The 19,261-nt window shown below is 44.1% G+C and overlaps 1 protein-coding gene across 1 annotated transcript in view; it reads left to right on the plus strand.

The window, feature by feature from the left end:
• The window catches only part of LOC122788408 (putative deoxyribonuclease tatdn3), a 546,534-nt gene that overhangs the window by 86,572 nt on the left and 440,701 nt on the right, over positions 1 to 19,261 (plus strand). Inside the window, exon 2 of the mRNA XM_044055482.1 lies at positions 11,994 to 12,026. Within this exon, the coding sequence (XP_043911417.1) occupies positions 11,994 to 12,026 (33 nt within the window). The remainder of the gene's footprint in view (positions 1 to 11,993; positions 12,027 to 19,261) is intronic.

Here is a 19,261-nt window from a genome sequence, read left to right on the forward strand (position 1 = left end):
AGAGAGGGGAGAACTTTAACATGGATGTGTCGAATACACAGTTTTGGATGCGGGATATGGCACCTAGACTAATGCCTATATAGTTAGGTGATGTAGAAGTAGATTGTGATCTCCTAGATCGAGTGCCTTTGTCAGGTCGATAAAAATGGCATCTGTAAGAGGTTCATCATATTGATCACTGCTGTAGTAGCCGTAGCTATATGGATTATATCTTGCATAGGCTACAACAACTGGCCAGCTTCTAATGTTTCATGCCACCTTCCACTTGTCCAAAATGCCAGCCAGCTTGAGCTGAGCTGACCAAAAGACAAGTTTGGGAGCCAAGCTCTTCAGAGCTTTCCTGCTGCTGAAGAGTATGCTCCGGTGAGGCTTTTGAGGATTGAAGGTCAACTTGTGCTGTTCCTTTGCTAACCAAATAAGTTCTCTCTGGGGAAAACCTTTTATTTTTTTAAGTTGTTTGTTTATTAATACTTTCCTGTTAATGAAAGTTATTTTAAAGCTAGGGATTTGTGCTTTTATGGACTATCAGAAGACAGTATTCTACTTTTAAACAAGAATGCTCTTTTTTCCTGTCAGGTTAAAAGTTGATTAAAGTAATTGAAAGTCAGTTTTTCTTTGGAGAAATTGTTTATTTTACTTTTCAGGGTGGGTAAAGTGTTTAAAATGCTTTTTATTGTATTTCTATGTTTTTAAGAAAGTGATGTTTGAAGACGTTGTTTTACAGGCTTTTGCTGCTTGTTTTCCCCTGGAAGGAAGCACCATTTTTTACTTGAACCTGGAAGAAACTGCAGGTCCCCTGGCTGGTCCTTCTTACAGCCACAAAAAGAAAAAGTTAAGCAAACTGCCTTTACCACCACAGCAAGCTAGCAATGTGCCTTAGCCACAGGTGTGTTAACTTTGCTGTGGCCTTTTGTTGTACCTTAGACCACTCATCTTTTACCCAGGATCCCTCTGGTGTAGAACGTACAGTCACTATGGACAGGGGGTTAACCATGTCCTCTGTGGCTGTTTGAGTCCCATCAGTGGGAGAGAGAGAGCCCCTCTTGTCGGTCTTGGGAGATGGAATAGGGAAGGCTTCCTTGTTTTGTCATCGCCGAAGAAGCTGCTGGTATTAATAATAGTGCTGACCCCATTTTTCCTGTCAAAAAGAAGCAGAAAACTAAAAAATCTGGGGGTTGCCTTAATGGTTAAGATGTTTACCTCACAGCCACAAGGTTTCATTCTCCTCTTTGAGAGAAATTGTCTAGACTTAAAATGGCTCACAGAGGCAGCTAGTATAGTATTTATCTATGAACTGTGATAATTTATCTACTCTTCCTCATATTTCTTCAGACAGGAGTAGTTTACTGAGTCTGGCTCAAGATTTAATTCAGGCTACTGATTCTTCTTATGAAGTAGTTTCTGGTAAAATAGGGATACCTCTTTTCCTAAAGAGATTCACAATTCTGAATCTGCACAAGAAGATGAAAAGACAGATACATGGGTTTTCTCCTTAGATTTCTGATTCAGACTCCAAGGCAAGCTCTGTTTTTGATTCTCTATGTGGTGATTTCTCTTTTTCTATGACTATTTCCAGAATGTGCTAGTGTTTGCAGTGGGAGAACACTTGAGTTTTCTCAGTCCCTCAGAAAGTACTGTGAGCTGTTAGAGAAGGAATTACAAAACCTTCACCTTTTCCTCCAGTTTTTTGGAGATCTGTGTGTTACTGCCTGCAGTTTTCCTGATAGCCAGGTTACAGATGGCAGTGGGAGGAAATTCCTCCTTTCCAGGGGATAATACCTCATCCACCAGACTCTTATTTCCACCTGTCATTCATCAGTTGCTATCCCAGAGAATGATAGAACCAGTTCTTCCTTCCCAGGTGGGAATTCAAGGATGTTTTAGTGCCAAAGAAAAGAAAGTGCTTGGAGACCAGTTTTGCATCTTTCTTTTCTAAACCTGTTTGAGATAGTGCCCAAATTAAAAATGACGTCACATCAAAACTTGTTACCTCTTCTTCCTCATTCAAGTTTCCTGGTAACACTACGTTTAAAAAATGCATCTGATGTTGTTAATCTTCATTCATTCTTTACTGATGGGTATCAATTCCATCCTCGGAACCTAGTCGGCCTTGTAACAAGCTCATGCCAGTCAAAAAACTATTGAGCTAAGCTTTTACCCATGATGCCCTTCCTCCTGTTTCCTCAGATCTAGTTAGCCGCATTGCCGTAAAGCCATGTCTAGCCAGTTCTCAGCTAAGTACTTTGGAAATTTTTCAAACTACTTATTGTTCTTCTGATATTTTCTCTCCCTACCTTATCGTAATTTACCCACTGTCTTCCTGTTAGTGTGTTTATTACTATTACCATGTTTCTTACCATTTTTAGGTAGTCTTTAATACCATCATTGGTATAGGCCTTTCTCTCTACCCTTGGATAACTTCTCCCAAGTACCATTGTTGGTATTCCCCTTTCCTTTCTTCCTTTCCTTCTTTTTCTTTCAAAAAAATTGTCTTGTTAAAACTACTGTGTGTACTGTTTACTGTTTTTTCTGTGATAGCTAGTGTACCATGTCAGAAAAGAAGAGAGCTTCTGGCTTTAAACAATGCAACCAGTGAGGCAGCAAAATGCCAAACTCAGACACCATGTCTCCTCTGTGTACTGTCTGGGTGTACCTGATCTGTTACTTCAACCTCTTTGTTCAATTTGTAAAGGGTTTAGCTCCTGAACCCTTAATGAAAGGAAAAATAAGCTAATTCTGAAGGGTCTCCTTAAGACACCCTTCTCAGAGGTTATCTCTGGGTCGGAGGGCTCATCCCCTGCCAGTAAGAACATAGGAAAAGAGCACATTCAGTTCCTTCATCACCTTCAGGGTGACAGAAAGGAGGAACTAAAACTAAAAATACAGAAATTGACTACTACTGTATCAAAACTGACTTCCATGGCTCCATCTCTGGTACCGACTACGGTGTCGTCATCAAAATCAGTATCTTTGGCGCCAGTTTCAGCACCGATGATTATGTCCGTGGCACCCACCTTACTAAAGCCAGTCTTAGCTACCCTGATGCCATCTTCTTTATCCTCAGCCCCTGTAATATCCTCCTCGGCACTGGCCTTGACCACGGCACCAAGCCTGCCTATAATTTGTATTCCAGGGTTCCCCACACCAGACACACCTTTGACATATGTCTCCACACAAGAGACTTCGGTGCCAATGGACCACTCAGCCAGGACCCAATATTCACTCACGTTGGACCCCTTTTTCAGGCAGCAATTTAGCCCCTTCTTGGAAAGACCTGACTCCCCGTCAGGGATATCGAGTAGATCGACCAGTTGCCTTTCGGAATTGGATGTGGTGCGTTTTGTGGATCAGCTGCTGACAGCGAGGGGGATTACTACACCTTCCAGAACTCCCCCCCTTTAGGAGTTGGGAGTCTTCCTCCACAGACTCCAGCATATTCTCCTCCTTTGACCTCAGTGCAGGTATCGATGCCCCTGGAACCGACGCCCTCTTCTGCTCCCATCGCTTCGGTTCCACTGGTAGATCTCACTGTGGTTCCGGAGCCAACCCTTTGGCCTTCAGTTCATTCGGAACCAAGCCTTTCTCAGGATCGCGACTGGACCATGGGTTCTGTGGTTCCTAGCATGGCGCTGATTTTTTCTACGGTGCTGTCTATGGTTCCAGCAGTCCCTCTGGTACTGAGTCCTCTTGAAACTCCATCCTTGGCAGTGGCACATTGGAGCAGGGTGAGACCCCAGTCCCGAGGTTGTCCTTCTCGATTCCGAGCTCCCATCCCCCTTCAGGCAGACCTGCTTTCCAGGCGATGGAGAGGGCCCTTGCCTCTGTAGGCAAACTGCTGGCGTTGGGGTATCAGTTATGTCCTTCCTCTGAGCCACAGCTGAAACAAGCCACTACTTCGGGACATTGAGCAAAAGAGCCTCAGGATACCCTACCGCAGGGTTCCTCTTCTTCGGAGTCCTCTTCAGAAGCTCCCACTGAAGAGGTACCACATAAGAGGACATGCAAGAGGAAGCATGTAGACTCACCTGAGGAGTCTCTCACCGAGGACATGGACTACGATGAAGGGGAGGAGTCCCCATGGTTGCCACCTGATAATGCCTCGTTTGGAGACATCCTTGAAATACTTAAACAGAGGGGTAACTGGAAGCCCACCAATCCCTCCTCCGAGGAGTCCGTGTTCCTGCAGGCTTTTCATGCGCGACCCTCTGCCTCTTGGGTGACCCCGCCTGCAGATGAGCTGGTTCAACTCATTGTGCAGCACGCGTGGAAGAGTCCTGATACCATTGAACCAATCCTACGGAGGCCGGACAAAATTTTATCTCCTCCTGAACAGCACCCACACTGGTCCAAGCGCTACCAGTAGATGCGAAGGTGGTGGCGGCAGCCACAAAAAAGGAACTGCCCAAGGAGAGCCAATCTGTTCACCTCCTCAAATAGGGAGTCTCGGGTGGTGGACAGGCTAGGGGAAGCGAGTCTTTGTGTCATTGACCTTTGCTGTTAGGTCTTTGAATTATCTGGCACACTTCACCAGGCTTCAGAGAGACCTAGTCACCGAACTCTCCAAAAACCTTAGCAGTAGCTGTCTTTGATGAGGTCCGTGACAAAATTGCCTTGAAGCTAGCTACCCTGGAATCCATTTCCAACTCCTCCGTGCATCTGATTTCTCATATCACTGAAGCGGCGGGTTCAGGTGTTGTCATGAGACATCACGCCTGGATGCACCTTTGTGACTTTGTGGACCCTTTTAAGTTTTCTTTCCTTAAAATGCTCCAGTGGAAGCCTCCCCCTTTTCGGCCCGAAAGTGAAAGACACATTGGCCAGGTGTGAGAAGGACGGCATGACCCTGTGTGCCGTGGACATATGTTTTTCCACCCCTGAGCATTCATACTCTAGGAACCAGAGGAGCAGAAAGATGTGGCACAAAAAATTGCAGGGTCCTTTCCATGACACACATAGTGAGTTTACTCCCTGGAGCAGAGGGGGTAACTCATCTGGAAGGCCCCCCTACAGGGGCAGAGGTGGTCCGCATAACCCGGGTTTCAGACGTTCGTTCTCTGGGCAACCCTATCAGTGCTACTGAGGAGCAGCTCGATTGCTTTCCTCTGGAAGCAGTCGGGGGACTTTTTCCTTGCACCATTCTGCCTGGCTTAAAATAACAACAGATTTATGGGTGCAATGGATCATAACCAGAGGATACCATGTCCCGTTCAATCTCTACCCAAAGCCACCAAGTCGAATTCCTGACATTCCACCCAGTCAAAAGAAACAGCAGGACTAGAAATTCAAAAGCTGCTTCAAAAAAGAGTTATCCAGACAGTAGCACCAGACCAGATTCTACTCAAGATTCTTTTTAGTGCCAAAAAAGACAGGGGACTGGAGACCAATATTGGATCTCAGCATCCTGAACAAATTTGTCAAACGAGAAATTCAGGATGGTCACGGTTCAGTCTATCCTTCTGTTCTTGGAGAAAGATGACTGGATGCGCTCAGTAGATCTTCAGGATGCGTATTACCACATAAAAATGGACAAATGCTCCTGAAGATTTCTTCATTTCTGGCTAGGATCCAATCATTTCCAATTCTGCGTGCTGCCTTTCAGACTCTCTGCAGCTCCCAGAGTGTTCACTATGTGCATGACAGTGGTAACAGCTCACTTGAGACTACAGGCATTCTGGGTGTTTTCATATCTAGATAATTGGCTCCTTACTGCCCCCACCAAGCATCTACTGGAGATAGCACTTCACTATACTCTCAGACTAGCAGAATCTCTGGGGATTTCAGTAACCTGGGGAAAGTGCAACCTGATCCCCTCTCAATCCTTAGAGTTTATTGGAGCGATTTTCAACAAGAATGCTTGCCTAGTCTCTCTACAGGACATAAATACAAAAGAAAATAAAAATGCCACCACTGTGGTGCGACCACAAACAATGAACTGGAAAAACTTTAATAGTAAATGTCACCAAGCGCTTTCACCCTGTAACCTCAGGGCTTCATCAGAGTAAATTAACCACATTAGACCCATCCTTAAATACTTAAAATCACATCACATGATGAGTTAATGATGTAGTTCCTTTTACATGACATAACTTAAACCACAAGCTTTAAAAACTGTCTCATACACCTTTACATTTGAAAACCTCACACTCTTGCTCTCTCCAAGACCACAGATTACACAGGATAAGATCCCAAATCCGAGTGATGCTCTGCCGAAGCCTAGTCCCAGCTCAAACAGTCCTCCAACTCCTGAGCTCCATGGTAGCATCCATTACCATAGTGCCCTTGGCAAGACTACACATGAAAATTCAACAATGGCTCCATCTAACACAATGGTACCCCTTACAACATCCCTTGTCCTTTCAAATACAGATAACTCAGAGATGCAAACAGGACTTAATGTGGTGGATGAAGCCAGACGATCAGCTATGGAGTCACCCTTTTTACCCACAACAGCCCAGGGCCACAGTGACCATGGACGCTTCCCTGATATGCTGGGGGGGGGGGCTTTACCAAGTGAAGATGGACCAAGGTACTTTGTCAGATGTAGAGGCCCACCTGCATATCAGTGTCCTACAACTGAGGGCAGTGCTTCTAGCATTGCAAGCATTTCAATCCTCTCTTCCGTCAGGGACAATTTCTGTTCATCAGACAACATGTCAGTAGTCTGGTACATCAGAAAACAAGGGGGAACCAAGTCCTACCCGTTCGAGAAGCCATGAGAATTTGGCAGTGGGCGATAGCTTCCAAACACTTTCTGATTGCAATGCATATTCCTGGGAGCTCCAACGTGATTGTGGACAAACTGATGTATTCTACTGCCTCATGAGTGGCCCCTCAGTCCTGTTATTGCAGTGAAGATCTTCAACTGCTGGGGGCCAGCCTTGCTGCAATCTGTTCGCCTCTCCAGCAAACCACAAATTCAGCAGGTACTTTGCCCTAATCCCTGTGCAGGGGGAGTCCCCGAGGGATGCTTTGATTCACAATTGGCCCAGGGGACGTTTGTATGCTTTTCCTCCCTTTCCCCAAGTTCTAAAGAAAGCCCTTTGTCTGAGAAGCAGAATAATCCTCATTGCCCCTTACTGGCCTCAACAGATTTGGTTTCCCTTCTTCTGGCCTCATCTAGTATATCAACCTTGGATTCTGGATCCAACTCCAGAATTGATCTCGCACCCACAAGGGTTGACTCACCCAAACATATCCAATCTCAAGCTGACAGCTTGGTTTCTCCACTTCCAGTAATCACCAGGCAGAATAACCTTATCTCTCCAGTGCGTAATACCCTTCTGGCTTCACATAAACCATCCACCAGGAAAGTCTATCTCAGCAAGTATTATCTATCAAACCTTCTTCATGTAGGAGCAGCAGCCTCAACCATTCAAGTACACTTAGCTGCTATCTCAAACTTCCGTAATAGTTTTCAAGACTCATTGTTAATCTCCTATCGTCTCTGCAAAACTTTTCCCCCCTTCAGGGAACACATCGAACCTCAGAATTTAACACTAGTACTACAATCCCTGACACGATCGCCCTTTGAACTTGCTTCCACTTGCGACCTAAAGTTCCTGTCCTGGAAATCACTATTTTTGGTATCAGTCACATCAGCCAGACGCATTTCAGAACTTCAAGCTTTATGTATTAAATGCCCTTACATGGTATTTCATAAAGACAGAGTATCACTTCAGACTAATCCTTCCTTTCTGCCCAAGGTTATTTCAGAATTGACAGTTAATCAAACGATTGACTACCAGTCTTTTTCCCCAACTACTCAAACAAAGGAGAATACTGTCTTCATTTGGTGGATGTACATAGACAGTTACATTTTTACCTGGACAGAACAGTCAGTACGTAAATCAGACCAGCTATTTGTGTCTTATTCAGGCCCGAAACTGGGAAATCCCGTCTCCAAAGTAACTTTGTCCAAGTGGTTGAGAAACTGTATATCTTTGATTTACCAACAGAGTAAAACTCATGTACCGTGTAAAGTCAGAGCACATTCCACCAGGTCAGTAGCAACTTTCTGTTGCTTTCATGCAAAGGCTTCATTGAAAGATATTTGTGCAGCTGCAACTTGGGCTACCCCTCATACTTTTATCACTCATTACTAATTAGATTTGGCCTCCAGGTGAAGAGCATCCTTTGGTTTAGTTGTACTTAGGAATATCCTTCCATAAGGGCCTCCCAGGACTAAAAGTAGCTAGCGACTCTTCCCATCAGTAAGGAATGAATGAAGATTAACAACATCAGATAAAGCTGTTGTGTTCTTACCATAATGTTCCAGCTGAGTTGTTCATCTTCATTCATTCATTATGTCTCACCCACCTTTGCACTCCAGAGGCTCCTGGGGGATTGGATTAAGTCCTACTTCTACGTTAGGGTTTCTGCTCAGAGAAAGCCTCTGCTTTACTTATAATGGTAAAATTTGATCTGAGGTAACGGGGGAAGGGCATTGTGGATAAAAGCTTGGCTCGAGAGTTTTTTGGCTGGCATGAGCTTGTTACAAGGCTGACTCAGTTCCGAGGACGGAACCGACACCCATCATTAATGAGTGAATGAAGATGAACAACACAGATGGAACATTATGGTAAGAACATAACTTCTTTTTGTCATTACATCCCTAGTCTTACAGATTTCTGAGGTTTCTTAAGGTCGCATGTGTGTGATTGACATAATTAGTTCTCTGATTATCCTTTGGATTATCCACTCCACCAAGATTGTTCACAGTGTGTCTAGCTCCAGTTATAGTCCATTGCAGGCTAAAGGGTATCCACATTTTTCCATGTGTAGATGGCTTGTTTATCTTTGCAAAAACTTTTTAAAAATGTCAAGATTCTCTGACTTGGATGAGAGATCTCTTACACAAGCTAGGATTCCAAGAGAACGTTCAAAAGACTTTTTAACTCCATCTTACAGGATTGTGTTCCTGGGGTGTCAGCTAGGCACCTCATTTCAAAAAGCTTTTCTCCCACAGGGAAAAAAATAGAGTTTTATCTAGATCTATTTCTAAGGTTTTCCACTCAGACTTTGGTCATTCCAAAGGAATACCTCAGGATTTTGGGTCCCATGTTATCTGTGATTCTCTTGATACCCCTGGCAAGACTTCACATGAATGATACAGTGGTATCTGGTTCTAGCATCAACATCCTTTTTCTTTTCATATCCCAGTGCTGGGGGTTTCAGAAGTGAAAACACTTCATGGACTCAGCAAATATCCTTAAATCAGGATCTCCCCTTCTCCCTCCCTGTTCCAAAGTAGTCAGTCACCACAGACACTTTGGACTTTGCTCGGGGAGCAGTTTCAGGAGAGATAAAAGTGCAAAGTGTCTAGGACACCAAGGATAGATGTAAAAACATAAATATAAAAGAGATGCTTGCCCTGATGAAGACACTTAACTTTCTGAATCATCTTTGGGCTCTGGGACCCCTGAATCATCTTTGGGCTCTGGGACCCCTTCAAGTTGTTATAGACAATGTCAGAGTCCTGTGGTACATCAACAAGCACGGGGGAACCAGGTCTTACCCCCTTTGCAGGCTAGCCATGTAAGCTTGGGATATAGCTTCACAGCACATTCTCACTCTATAGGCATCCTACATTCCATCAAAGCAAAATTGTGTGGCAGACAAGCTCAGCAAGACAAGGGCAGACCCTCATGAATGGAAAGTAGATCGGGGGGGGTCTTCCAAGATCTGATCCTTCTTGGGGAGGTCTTCAGGTAGCCCTATTTGCCTCCTTTTGAACAATCAACTGGCAAAATTCTCCTCCAGGACTCCATGCAAGAAGTATGGAAGACAGATGCTTTTCTTTTCCTTGGACAGGAATGTTACTGTATGCTTTTCCACCATTTCCTTTAGTATCCCGTGTACTTCTGGAGATTCAGAAAGAATCCCCTAGGATCATTGTTGTGGCTTCTCTCTTCTGGGCCGGGCAGCCATGCTTTTCCCTTCTTTGGGAAATGGTCAGAGGCAATTAACTGCAAGCTTCCTCACATACTGGATCTACTCATACAAGATTAAGGGGTTTTGATACAACCCAACCAATCCCAATCAATTTCAGTTGACTGTCTGAATAATAGGGTCTTAATGCCTTTTAGGCACCTGTTTACTGAGGACATGCAGAATGTACTAATGGGAGCAGGAAAGCCTGCTACTAGAAAATCATATATTATTAACTGGAAAAGGTTTTCTAGTTGATGCCATCAGCATAACCAGCACCCATTCAGGATAACAGTATTTGTGTAAGTTATTATCTTATGGCCTTTCTTTGTTGTAGCCTGTGCAGGATGTAAGCCATAAAGCTAAGGCTACTGCAGCAGTAATCATTCAAACATCTACTGTTATGGTAAGTTTACTTACACAATTACTGTGTTCTTTGTCCATCCCTAGTAAAATATTATCATTTAAGGTCCATAGGGCTGTTGAGCTGCTGTGGCTAGACCAGTGATGGCGAACCTATGACATGCATGTCAAAGGTGACGTGCCACAATGTTTTGGGTGACGCACCCGAGTTACCAAAGAAACTGAATGAACAAGAAATATGTGACCCTGCACTTATCTATTAAAACTCAGCAACAAAAAAGACATTCATTGATGTTAATCAAATCAAATGCAGTGTTCAATATTTTTTCAGTTCAATTCAAAATTACTATTAAAAGTAGGGTAATTTTTTGCTGCACTGTTTTAAGTCCAATTGTTGGTGCACATATCGTTTTCTCTGTTGTAAGTCACTGATTTTTCTTTTACTTTTATAATACATAGCAGCACACATGATTGGTCTGTATTTTTTAAATAAATGAATATGCAAAGAATTGTTTCTTTTTTGTTTGGGGGGGAGAGGGGCGGTGACATGCCAGCAGAGTCAAGATAGGCATTTTCAAATTTTTGACTCACCAAATTGAAAAGGTTCACCATCACTGGGCTAGACCAAAATCCATGTTGTTTGTTGGAGTGGAAATTCTAGCCCAATGTAAATTGTGTTAATTGGATGAGAATACTTTTTTTTAGGGATAATTGCTAGGATAGGAAGGATAGAGATTTGAGAATAGTGTGAGAATTTGGTAGGGTTGGATTGGGTTGTTTTGGGATTAAGTTTACTAAATCAAGTTTCCAAATGTCTAGCATGCTGTTTTGTGTCATGCATAGACTGAATGTATGCTGCAGGAATTTTACAATGTACGACCCTGCAGTAGTAGTAGATGAACCAGGGTGGGCATTGTTTTACAACAGTACCCACCAAGTGTTTCATGCAGGAATGGGCGTGGCCAGAGTGATTGGCTTGCCTAGTTGCTGTCATGTACTGTACAAATGATGCATGATTGACATACCGTGCAGATTTGTTGGTGATATCATGAATATTCATTGTCTAATCGTAGTTTTGCTCAAAGTAGTGCAGTATTGGACTTGGTATATTTAAGTAGCGGGGGTGCATGGGGGCTTCCCCCCTGCAAAAAGTGTGGGGGAAAAACATTCGCCCCAGGGTGAATACCATATTATCCTGTTGGACTATTAGATTTTTGGTTTTGGAGAAAAATATGTTTTTTACTTAACATGCTTTAAGTAAAAATAGGGAACAAATGGTAATAACTAAGGAAATGATTCTTTCAAGGTGGGATACAAGATCTGAATTGATTAATTAATAAAGATGTTTAAACTAAGAAATAATTGTCAGTAGCCGTTGTCAGGTCTTCTGATTCCTTTAAGCCTTTGCTTTCACAAGTCCCACTTTAGATAATACCTTAGCAAATAATTTTGCTATATTTTGCCCTTAGTAACATTTGTAGTTTTAAAAAGTAGCAGCTCTAAGTTTGTTGAAAGGGAATCATTGTATGTACTGAGTGTGGGTTGGGGGTAATGTGGCTGGGATAAAGTACATATCTTGTATAATCAGAAAGCCATATTTCTGACTGAGGATAGCCACAGTTGTAACCATGTTACTTTGCCTATAACAGAAAATTTATAAAGATAAGATATCTTGTGTAATCAATTTTTTGTTACTTTTACAGGATGTAGATGAAGTGATTGAAAGAGCCAAAAAGGTGAGTGACACACTTGCTATACTAACTGTTTACAGTGTAAAGTACAACTTCAAGTCGTTTCCTTTACATTGAAGATAATATTTTTCTGTTATGACCTTTATGTACCAGCAGTATTATTTCTCACAACTTAATAACAACTAATTAGCTTTTAACTGTTAACTGACATGTTTTAGATAATACAGTAGCATATATTCCCTTTTTTGTTTGCTGATTCTGATAATCTGATTTGATTCAAAGTTAACAGTACAAATATGTGCAAGCATTCTTTTTTAAAGGCATCATGTGCGATATAGATTTCCCATGAAATGAAAAAAAATTCAGCACATTGACTTGTGGGTGCACAGTGGTTCACAGTTCTTTGATAATGGACTTAGACGTGCAAGCCAGACTACACTACCTATATACATATTTCTCATGATACCTTGAAGCAAAGTTTTCAAATGTCTTTGCATACGTTCTTCTGTCTTTTTGCCTCTGTGTCTTTGCTTGGGTCTCAGGTGCATCTGCTATGGGACCTTTGCTACTTTTACTTCCATTTTGTTTGGTATCTACCCCTAATTTAAATAAAGCAGAAGCTTCTTATTATACAAAATATTTCGGATCATAGTTGTATTGTATTTTTCATGTCTGCTATAATGTTTGTTTGAACCCCACTCGACCGCAGGGAGGACATGCAGACTCCACACAGAAGGCACTCCCAACCCAAGCCGAGAATCGAACGGGAGAACGTCTTGCTGTGAGGCAACAACGCCACCACTGCACCACCGTGGAAGTATATTTCATGTCTGCTATAACGATGAGGCTTAAATGAGAGCAAACAAATGTCTGTAACTGGAGTTTGAGTGGTCTATTAAAATCTTCTTTGTTATTGTACATTGGAAAAACATAATGTTGAAACATTTTTTCCAGGGACAGTTTGAATAATTCTCTTGATTCCTAGGTCAAGAAAGGATTGCAAATAGCCTTATACACGTTTTTGCTTTATCACAGTCTGACTGGCTGGTTTCTAGATGCATGTGCCACGGGACTTCACATTCATGAATGCAGATTTTCTACAGTTTGATTTGGTGTGCCTTCATAACCAGGAGATGATTTCAGCATACTTTGTTCCAGTTTCTTTAAGATATATTTTTACCCAGTTGCAAATGTTTCAGATATCATAATCTGAAGTTGTGCTGTTAACTGCCACACTACCATTAGTTCTTTTCATTTTTTAGACCTGCTCATTATGTTTGCCAATTTCTTTATCCATGTACTACAGTACTTCTGTCTGGCTACTCTGAGTAGCATCACTGCTTGTGACTTTGTTTAAGCTCAGTAGCAAGTCCACCTTGACTCCAACTCATTTCAAACTCCTCATACCCAAATGCATTTTACTTCTGCTAATTTCTCTCCTGCTAAGAACTACAGTTAATATTAAGGCTAATAGTGACTAAATCAGCAGGAGATGTACAAAAATATATGCTTATGTGGTATGATTCTGTATAGCTGCATTTATCAAAGAAAGAAAATAAATTATGTAAAAGATAAAAGTGTCACACTTCATGTTGTTCAGTGCCAAACAAAAGTCTGATCTGATGTTGTTAATCTTCGAACATTCCTTACTGATGGGTTATCGGTTCTGTCCTTGGAACCAAGCTGGCCAATATCAAGCTCACGTCAGCCAAAAACTCTCAAGCCAAGGTCCTACCCAGAATGCTTTGCTCCCTGTTACCTCAGATCTCGTTTGCCACGTTGCTGTACTGTAAGCCACTCTCTCAGCTAAGTGTCTAATTTTTTGAAAGTTTTATACATTGTTCTTACTTTAAATAATTTCAAATAGTTTTTACTAGTATTTTCCTACCCTATCGTATACTTTAGACTCTCTCCTTTTAGTCTTTTCCCTTTATTATCCTTTTTCTTACCTTTGAGGTAATTCTTCATTAATATCGTTGGTAATCCTTCCTTTTCTCTTCTTCCCTTTTGGGTACTCTTTCTTCTTCTTTTTGGTACTGTTCTTCTTCTCCACATCATTATGTCAGATAAGAAAAGTAGCATTAGTTTCAAGCAGTGTAAGGACTGCGGCCATAAGTTACCACTTTCCAGTGGCTGTGACTTATGTGTCTACTGTCTGAATGTCTCTCATCTTTCTGTGGCTCCCCCGTGTGGGATTTGTAAAAATGTTTCTACCAGGACTCTTAACGAGCGGAAGAATAAGTTAATTTTGAAAGGTCTTCTCAAGTCTCCTTTCCCTGAGGCTATTTCTGGGTCAGAGGGCTCACCCCTTCCTGTTAAACCCTGTAAGAGGCGTTCTTCCTCTTTATCATCAAAGTCGCTCCCCTCTTCTCTCTCTGGAGATTGTAGGGAGTCGACTTATAAGAAGGTGAAATTGATTACTACTTCGGCACTGCCACCTGTGACCCTGTTGGCTCCAGGCTTGGCACCACCCCAAATGATTCTGGCTTCAGCCATGTCTTCCTTATCGATACCGGCACCTGAGTTCCCAGTGCAGACAACTACAACTCCAACAGTTCCATCGCAGCTCTTACCGGCACCGTCCATGCACGTACAGTCCCCTTCGGCATCATTGGTACAATCCCCTTCGGCTCTGGGTATGAATTTCTGTATTCTACAGCACAGACATTTTCAGCACCAACATGTTCTTCAGTGCAGTCCTTCATGGCACCGTCCTTATTACTGGTGCAAACACTTTCCTCAATGGCACCCTACACATTGGGGCAAACTTTTGCCTTTACGGTGCAGACACCTACAACTGCTATGGCGCTGACTTTGTCGGTGCAGACGTCTTCAGTTCTGGGCTCTGCATCTATTGAATTAGCAAGGAACACGTATTCCCCTTCATTGGATCCATTTGCTGGCAGTCAGTACAGTCCTTTTCTAGAAAGGCCAGAATCGCCATCAGCTTTCTCCATGAGGTCAACCAAAAGTCTCTCTGAACAAGATGTGTTGCGGCTTGTTGACCAGTTACTTGTTGCCAGAGGTCTCTCACCCGTCGAAGTCCATGTTCCTTTCTTTAGGTGAATGTATATCTCCTCAAACCCCAACGTACACTCCTCCTTCGACTTCTACCCAAGTTTCGAAGCCTATTACTCCAACAGCTTCCCTTCCTCCGAGTCCAATAGTGGATCTCACTTTGGAACTGGAGTCGTCCTTGTAGTCCTCTGTGCACTGGGCATCGGGCTCTTCTCAGACCAGTGGCTGTGCCATGGGGAGGGCATTCCTGGTTCCACGCCAATTTTTTCGATGGCACCCTACAGGGATCCTGTCTCTCTCACACGGTCCTCTTGAGACTTTTGGTCAGGGTGTGGGCTCGTCGGGGTGGGGTGTGACCCTGGTTCCGAGGTTTTCATACTTGGTTCTGGGCTCCCATCCCTCCTTGGGTGGGCCGGCCTTCCAGGCCATGGAGAGGGCGCTTGCCTCCGCTGGCAAATCCCACATGTCCTCTCCCCTCTCTGTGCCGCAACTGTCACAGGCCACAACCACCGGACACCGGCACAAGGGCCTCAGGTCTCTCCTCCTCAGGAAACCCCCTCTTTGCAGTCTTCCCCAGAACCTCCCACTGAGGAAGTACCATGCAAAGCGTTGTGCAAGAGGAACCACATGGACTCCACTGAGGAGTCATTGACTGAAGATATGGATTTTGATGATGGGGAAAGGTCCCCATGGTCACCCTCTGATGAGGTGTCCTTTGGTGACATCCTGAAGATCCTTAGACAGAGGGGTAACTTGAAGTCCTCTAATCCTTCCTCTGAGGAATCCGTATTCATGCAGGCCTTTCGTGCCTGGCCCCATACCTCCTAGGTCACCCTGCCTGCCGATGAGCTCGTCCAGCTCATCGTCTGCACATGGAAGGCTCCTGATACCCTGGAAGCGATACCAAGGAGAACGGATAAAATATTATCTCCCTCAGCTGAGCACCCACATTGGTCACAAGGTCTTCCAATAGATGCTATGGTGGTGGCAGCTGCAACTAAGAAAGATTTGGCAGAAGAGAGCCAAACTGTCCGTCCACCCAACAATGAGTCTCGGGCGATTGACAGACTAGGGAAGCGTGTGTTTGCTTCATCGACCTTCGCCGTAAGGTCTTTGAACTATTTGGCACACTTTATCAGGCTTCAGAGGGATCTTATTAACAATCTCTCTGCAGGAGCTGTTTCTGACTAGGTCCGTGACAACGTGGCTTCGCAGATAGCCACCAAAGAGTCCATTTCCAACTCTTCCATGCATCTTATTTCTCACACAACGGAAGGGGCGGCTAGAGCTTCAGGAGCAGGTATAGTCACCAGACGATATGCCTGGATGTGCCTTTGCACCTTTGCAGACTCCTTTAAAGCTTCCTTCATGAACGCCCCCATCGAGGCCAATTCTTTGTTTGGCCCTAATGTGAAAGATACGCTGGCAAGATGCGAACAAGATGGCAAGACCCTGTCTGCCATTGGTGTCAGACACTCCACTCCTCAGCGATTCTACTCCAGAAATCAGAGGAGTGGGAAGATGTGGCACATGAAATCACAGGGCTCTTTCTGGGATGCACGTGCCGAGTTCTCCCCTAGAGGCAGAGGGGGAAACTCCAATGGAAGACACCCCTTTCGGGGCAGAGGAGGTCCGCGAAACTGGGATTCCAGAAATTCCTTCTCTGGTCAACCCTACCAGGGTTCCTGAAGCGTTGCCTGACTGCTCACCTCTGGAAGTGGTCGGGGGTTGTTTTTCCTTGTACCCCACTGCCTGGCAAAATATAACCACCGATTCTTGGGTGCAACACATAATATCCAGAGGCTATCACATCCCCTTCCATCTGTGTCCAGTCTCATCCAGAGTATTACCTGACGTTTCACCCAGTCAAAGGGAGGCAGCAGCACACAAAATCCAAAAGCTGCTACAAAAAAAGAGTCATCCAGACAGTCCCCCCAGACCAGATAGGATCCGTTTTTTACTCAAGGTTCTTTTTAGTGCCAAAAATGATAGGGGACTGGAGACCAATTCTGGATCTCAGCACACTGAACAAGTTTGTAAAAACAGAGAAATTCCGGATGGTCACGGCTCAGTCTATCCTTCTTCTCTGGAAGAAGATAATTGGATGTGCTCTGTAGATCTTCAAGATGCGTATTACCACATAAAAATGGATTACCACTGAAGAAGATACTGCGGCTTCTGCACAGCAGCCAGTCAATACCAATTTCGAGCTCTGCCCTTCGGTCTCTCTTACAGCCCCCAGAGTGTTCACCAAATGCATGGCAGTGGTTATCGCTCACTTGCGACTCCAAGGATTCCAGGCATTTCCATATCTAGACGACTGGCTCCTCACCGCCCCCACCAAGTGTTTACTGGAAGAAGCCCTGCACTACACCCTCCTAACAGCACAAAGCCTAGGAATCACTATAAACTGGGAGAAATCCAACACGAGCCAAACTCAGTCTTTGGAATTTATAGGGGTACTGTTGGACACGAGAAATTGCACAGCATCCCTTCCGGACCACAGGCTTCAGAGAATAAGGCAACAGGTTCATCCGCTGCTCTGTCACCACAAATCTCCCGCTCATTCTATACTCCAACTCTTGGGGTCAATGGCAGCCTCGATCACCATTGTTCCTCTAGCCAGATTCCATATGAGGCTCCTTCAGTGGCTACTTCTCACTCAGTGGTACCGTCTACAACATCCTTTGTCTTTTCAGATAAGTATAACTCAGAGATGCAAGCAAGATTTACTGTGGTGGATGTCTCGAAATCCCCAACAATGGTCTCGCCCCTTCAACCCCCATCAACCGATAGCCATGGTGACCACGGACGCCTCCCTGATGTGGTGGGGGGGCTATGTCAGGGAAACTCAGTCCAAGGCACCTGGTCAGAGACAGAGGCCCTTTTGCATATCAGTGCATGGAACTGAGGACAGTGCTACTAGCTTGCAAGCATTTCATTCCATCTTTCCGTCAGGGACTATTGCAGTCCAATCAGACAACATGTCTGTGGTCTGGTACATCAACAAACAAGGGGGCACCAGATCTTACCCGTTATGCCAAGAGGCCTTGAGAATATGGCAGTGGGCGATAGCTTCCAACCGCTTTCTAATTGCAACGCACATTCCCGGGAGTTCCAACGTGATAGCGGACAAATTGAGCAAGTGCATTCTGCAACCTCACGCGTGGTCCCTCAATTCTATGATGGCGGCAAAAATCTTCAACCGCTGGGGGCAGCCTTGCTGCGACCTGTTTGCCTCCCCAAACAACTACAAGTGCAGCAACTACTTTGCCCTAATCCCCTCTCGGGGACAGTCACCAAGGGACGCTCTAGTCCACGCTTGGCCCTCGGGTCTACTTTATACTTATCCTCCTCTCCCCATCATCTCCCAATTTCTGAAGAAAGCACGACAGTTGAAGAGCAAAGTGATCCTCATTGCTCCATATTGGCCTCGGCAAGTCTGGTTTCCCTTCCTTTGGCCTCACCTGCTAGATTAACCGTGGATCCTCAATCCATCCCCATCGTTGATCTCCCATCTGCAGGGTCTGATTCACTCCAATCTAACAACCCTGAAACTGACAGCTTGGTTTCTCCACTTCCAATGATTGCCAGGCATGAAAATCTCTCGTCCCCTGTGCACAATATTCTTATTGCATCTCATAAATCATCCACCAGACTATTCTATCTTAACAAATGGAAAATGTTCTCTCCATGGGCAGTGAATAAACAATTAGACCCCTTGTCAGCCCCAGTTTCGGTGGTACTGGATTACTTATCACATCTTTTTCACTCTGGGGTGTCTGCCTCTACTGTTCGTGTGCATTTGGCTGCCATCTCTAATTTCCACATTGGTTTTCAAGATTCTTCACTTATGTCACACAGACTATGTAAAACTTTCTTGAAAGGGGTTATACACCTAAAACCTCCCTTTAGAGAACCGGTACAGCCTTGGGATTTGGCATTGATTCTGCAAGCCCTAACAGCTCCCCTCTTTGAACCTGCATCTTCATGTGATGTGAAATATCTCTATTGGAAAATTTTGTTTCTGATTGCAATCACATCAGCCAGATGCTTGTCAGAACTTCAAGCCTTTTGCATCATACCTCCCTATCCTATCTTCCATAAGGATAGGGTATCACTGAGAACCAGTTCTTCCTTTTTACCAAAAGTGGTGTCAGAGTGGTCTATCAACCAATCTATTGACCTTCCAGTGTTCTTTCCTAACCATTCTAACAAGGGAGAGTATTGTCTGCACTCCTTAGATGTCCACAGGCAAATAC

This window comes from Protopterus annectens, chromosome 1.part2, assembly GCF_019279795.1.
Source record: "Protopterus annectens isolate FY-2018-M chromosome 1.part2, PAN1.0, whole genome shotgun sequence".
NCBI classification, from domain to species: Eukaryota; Metazoa; Chordata; order Ceratodontiformes; family Protopteridae; genus Protopterus; species Protopterus annectens.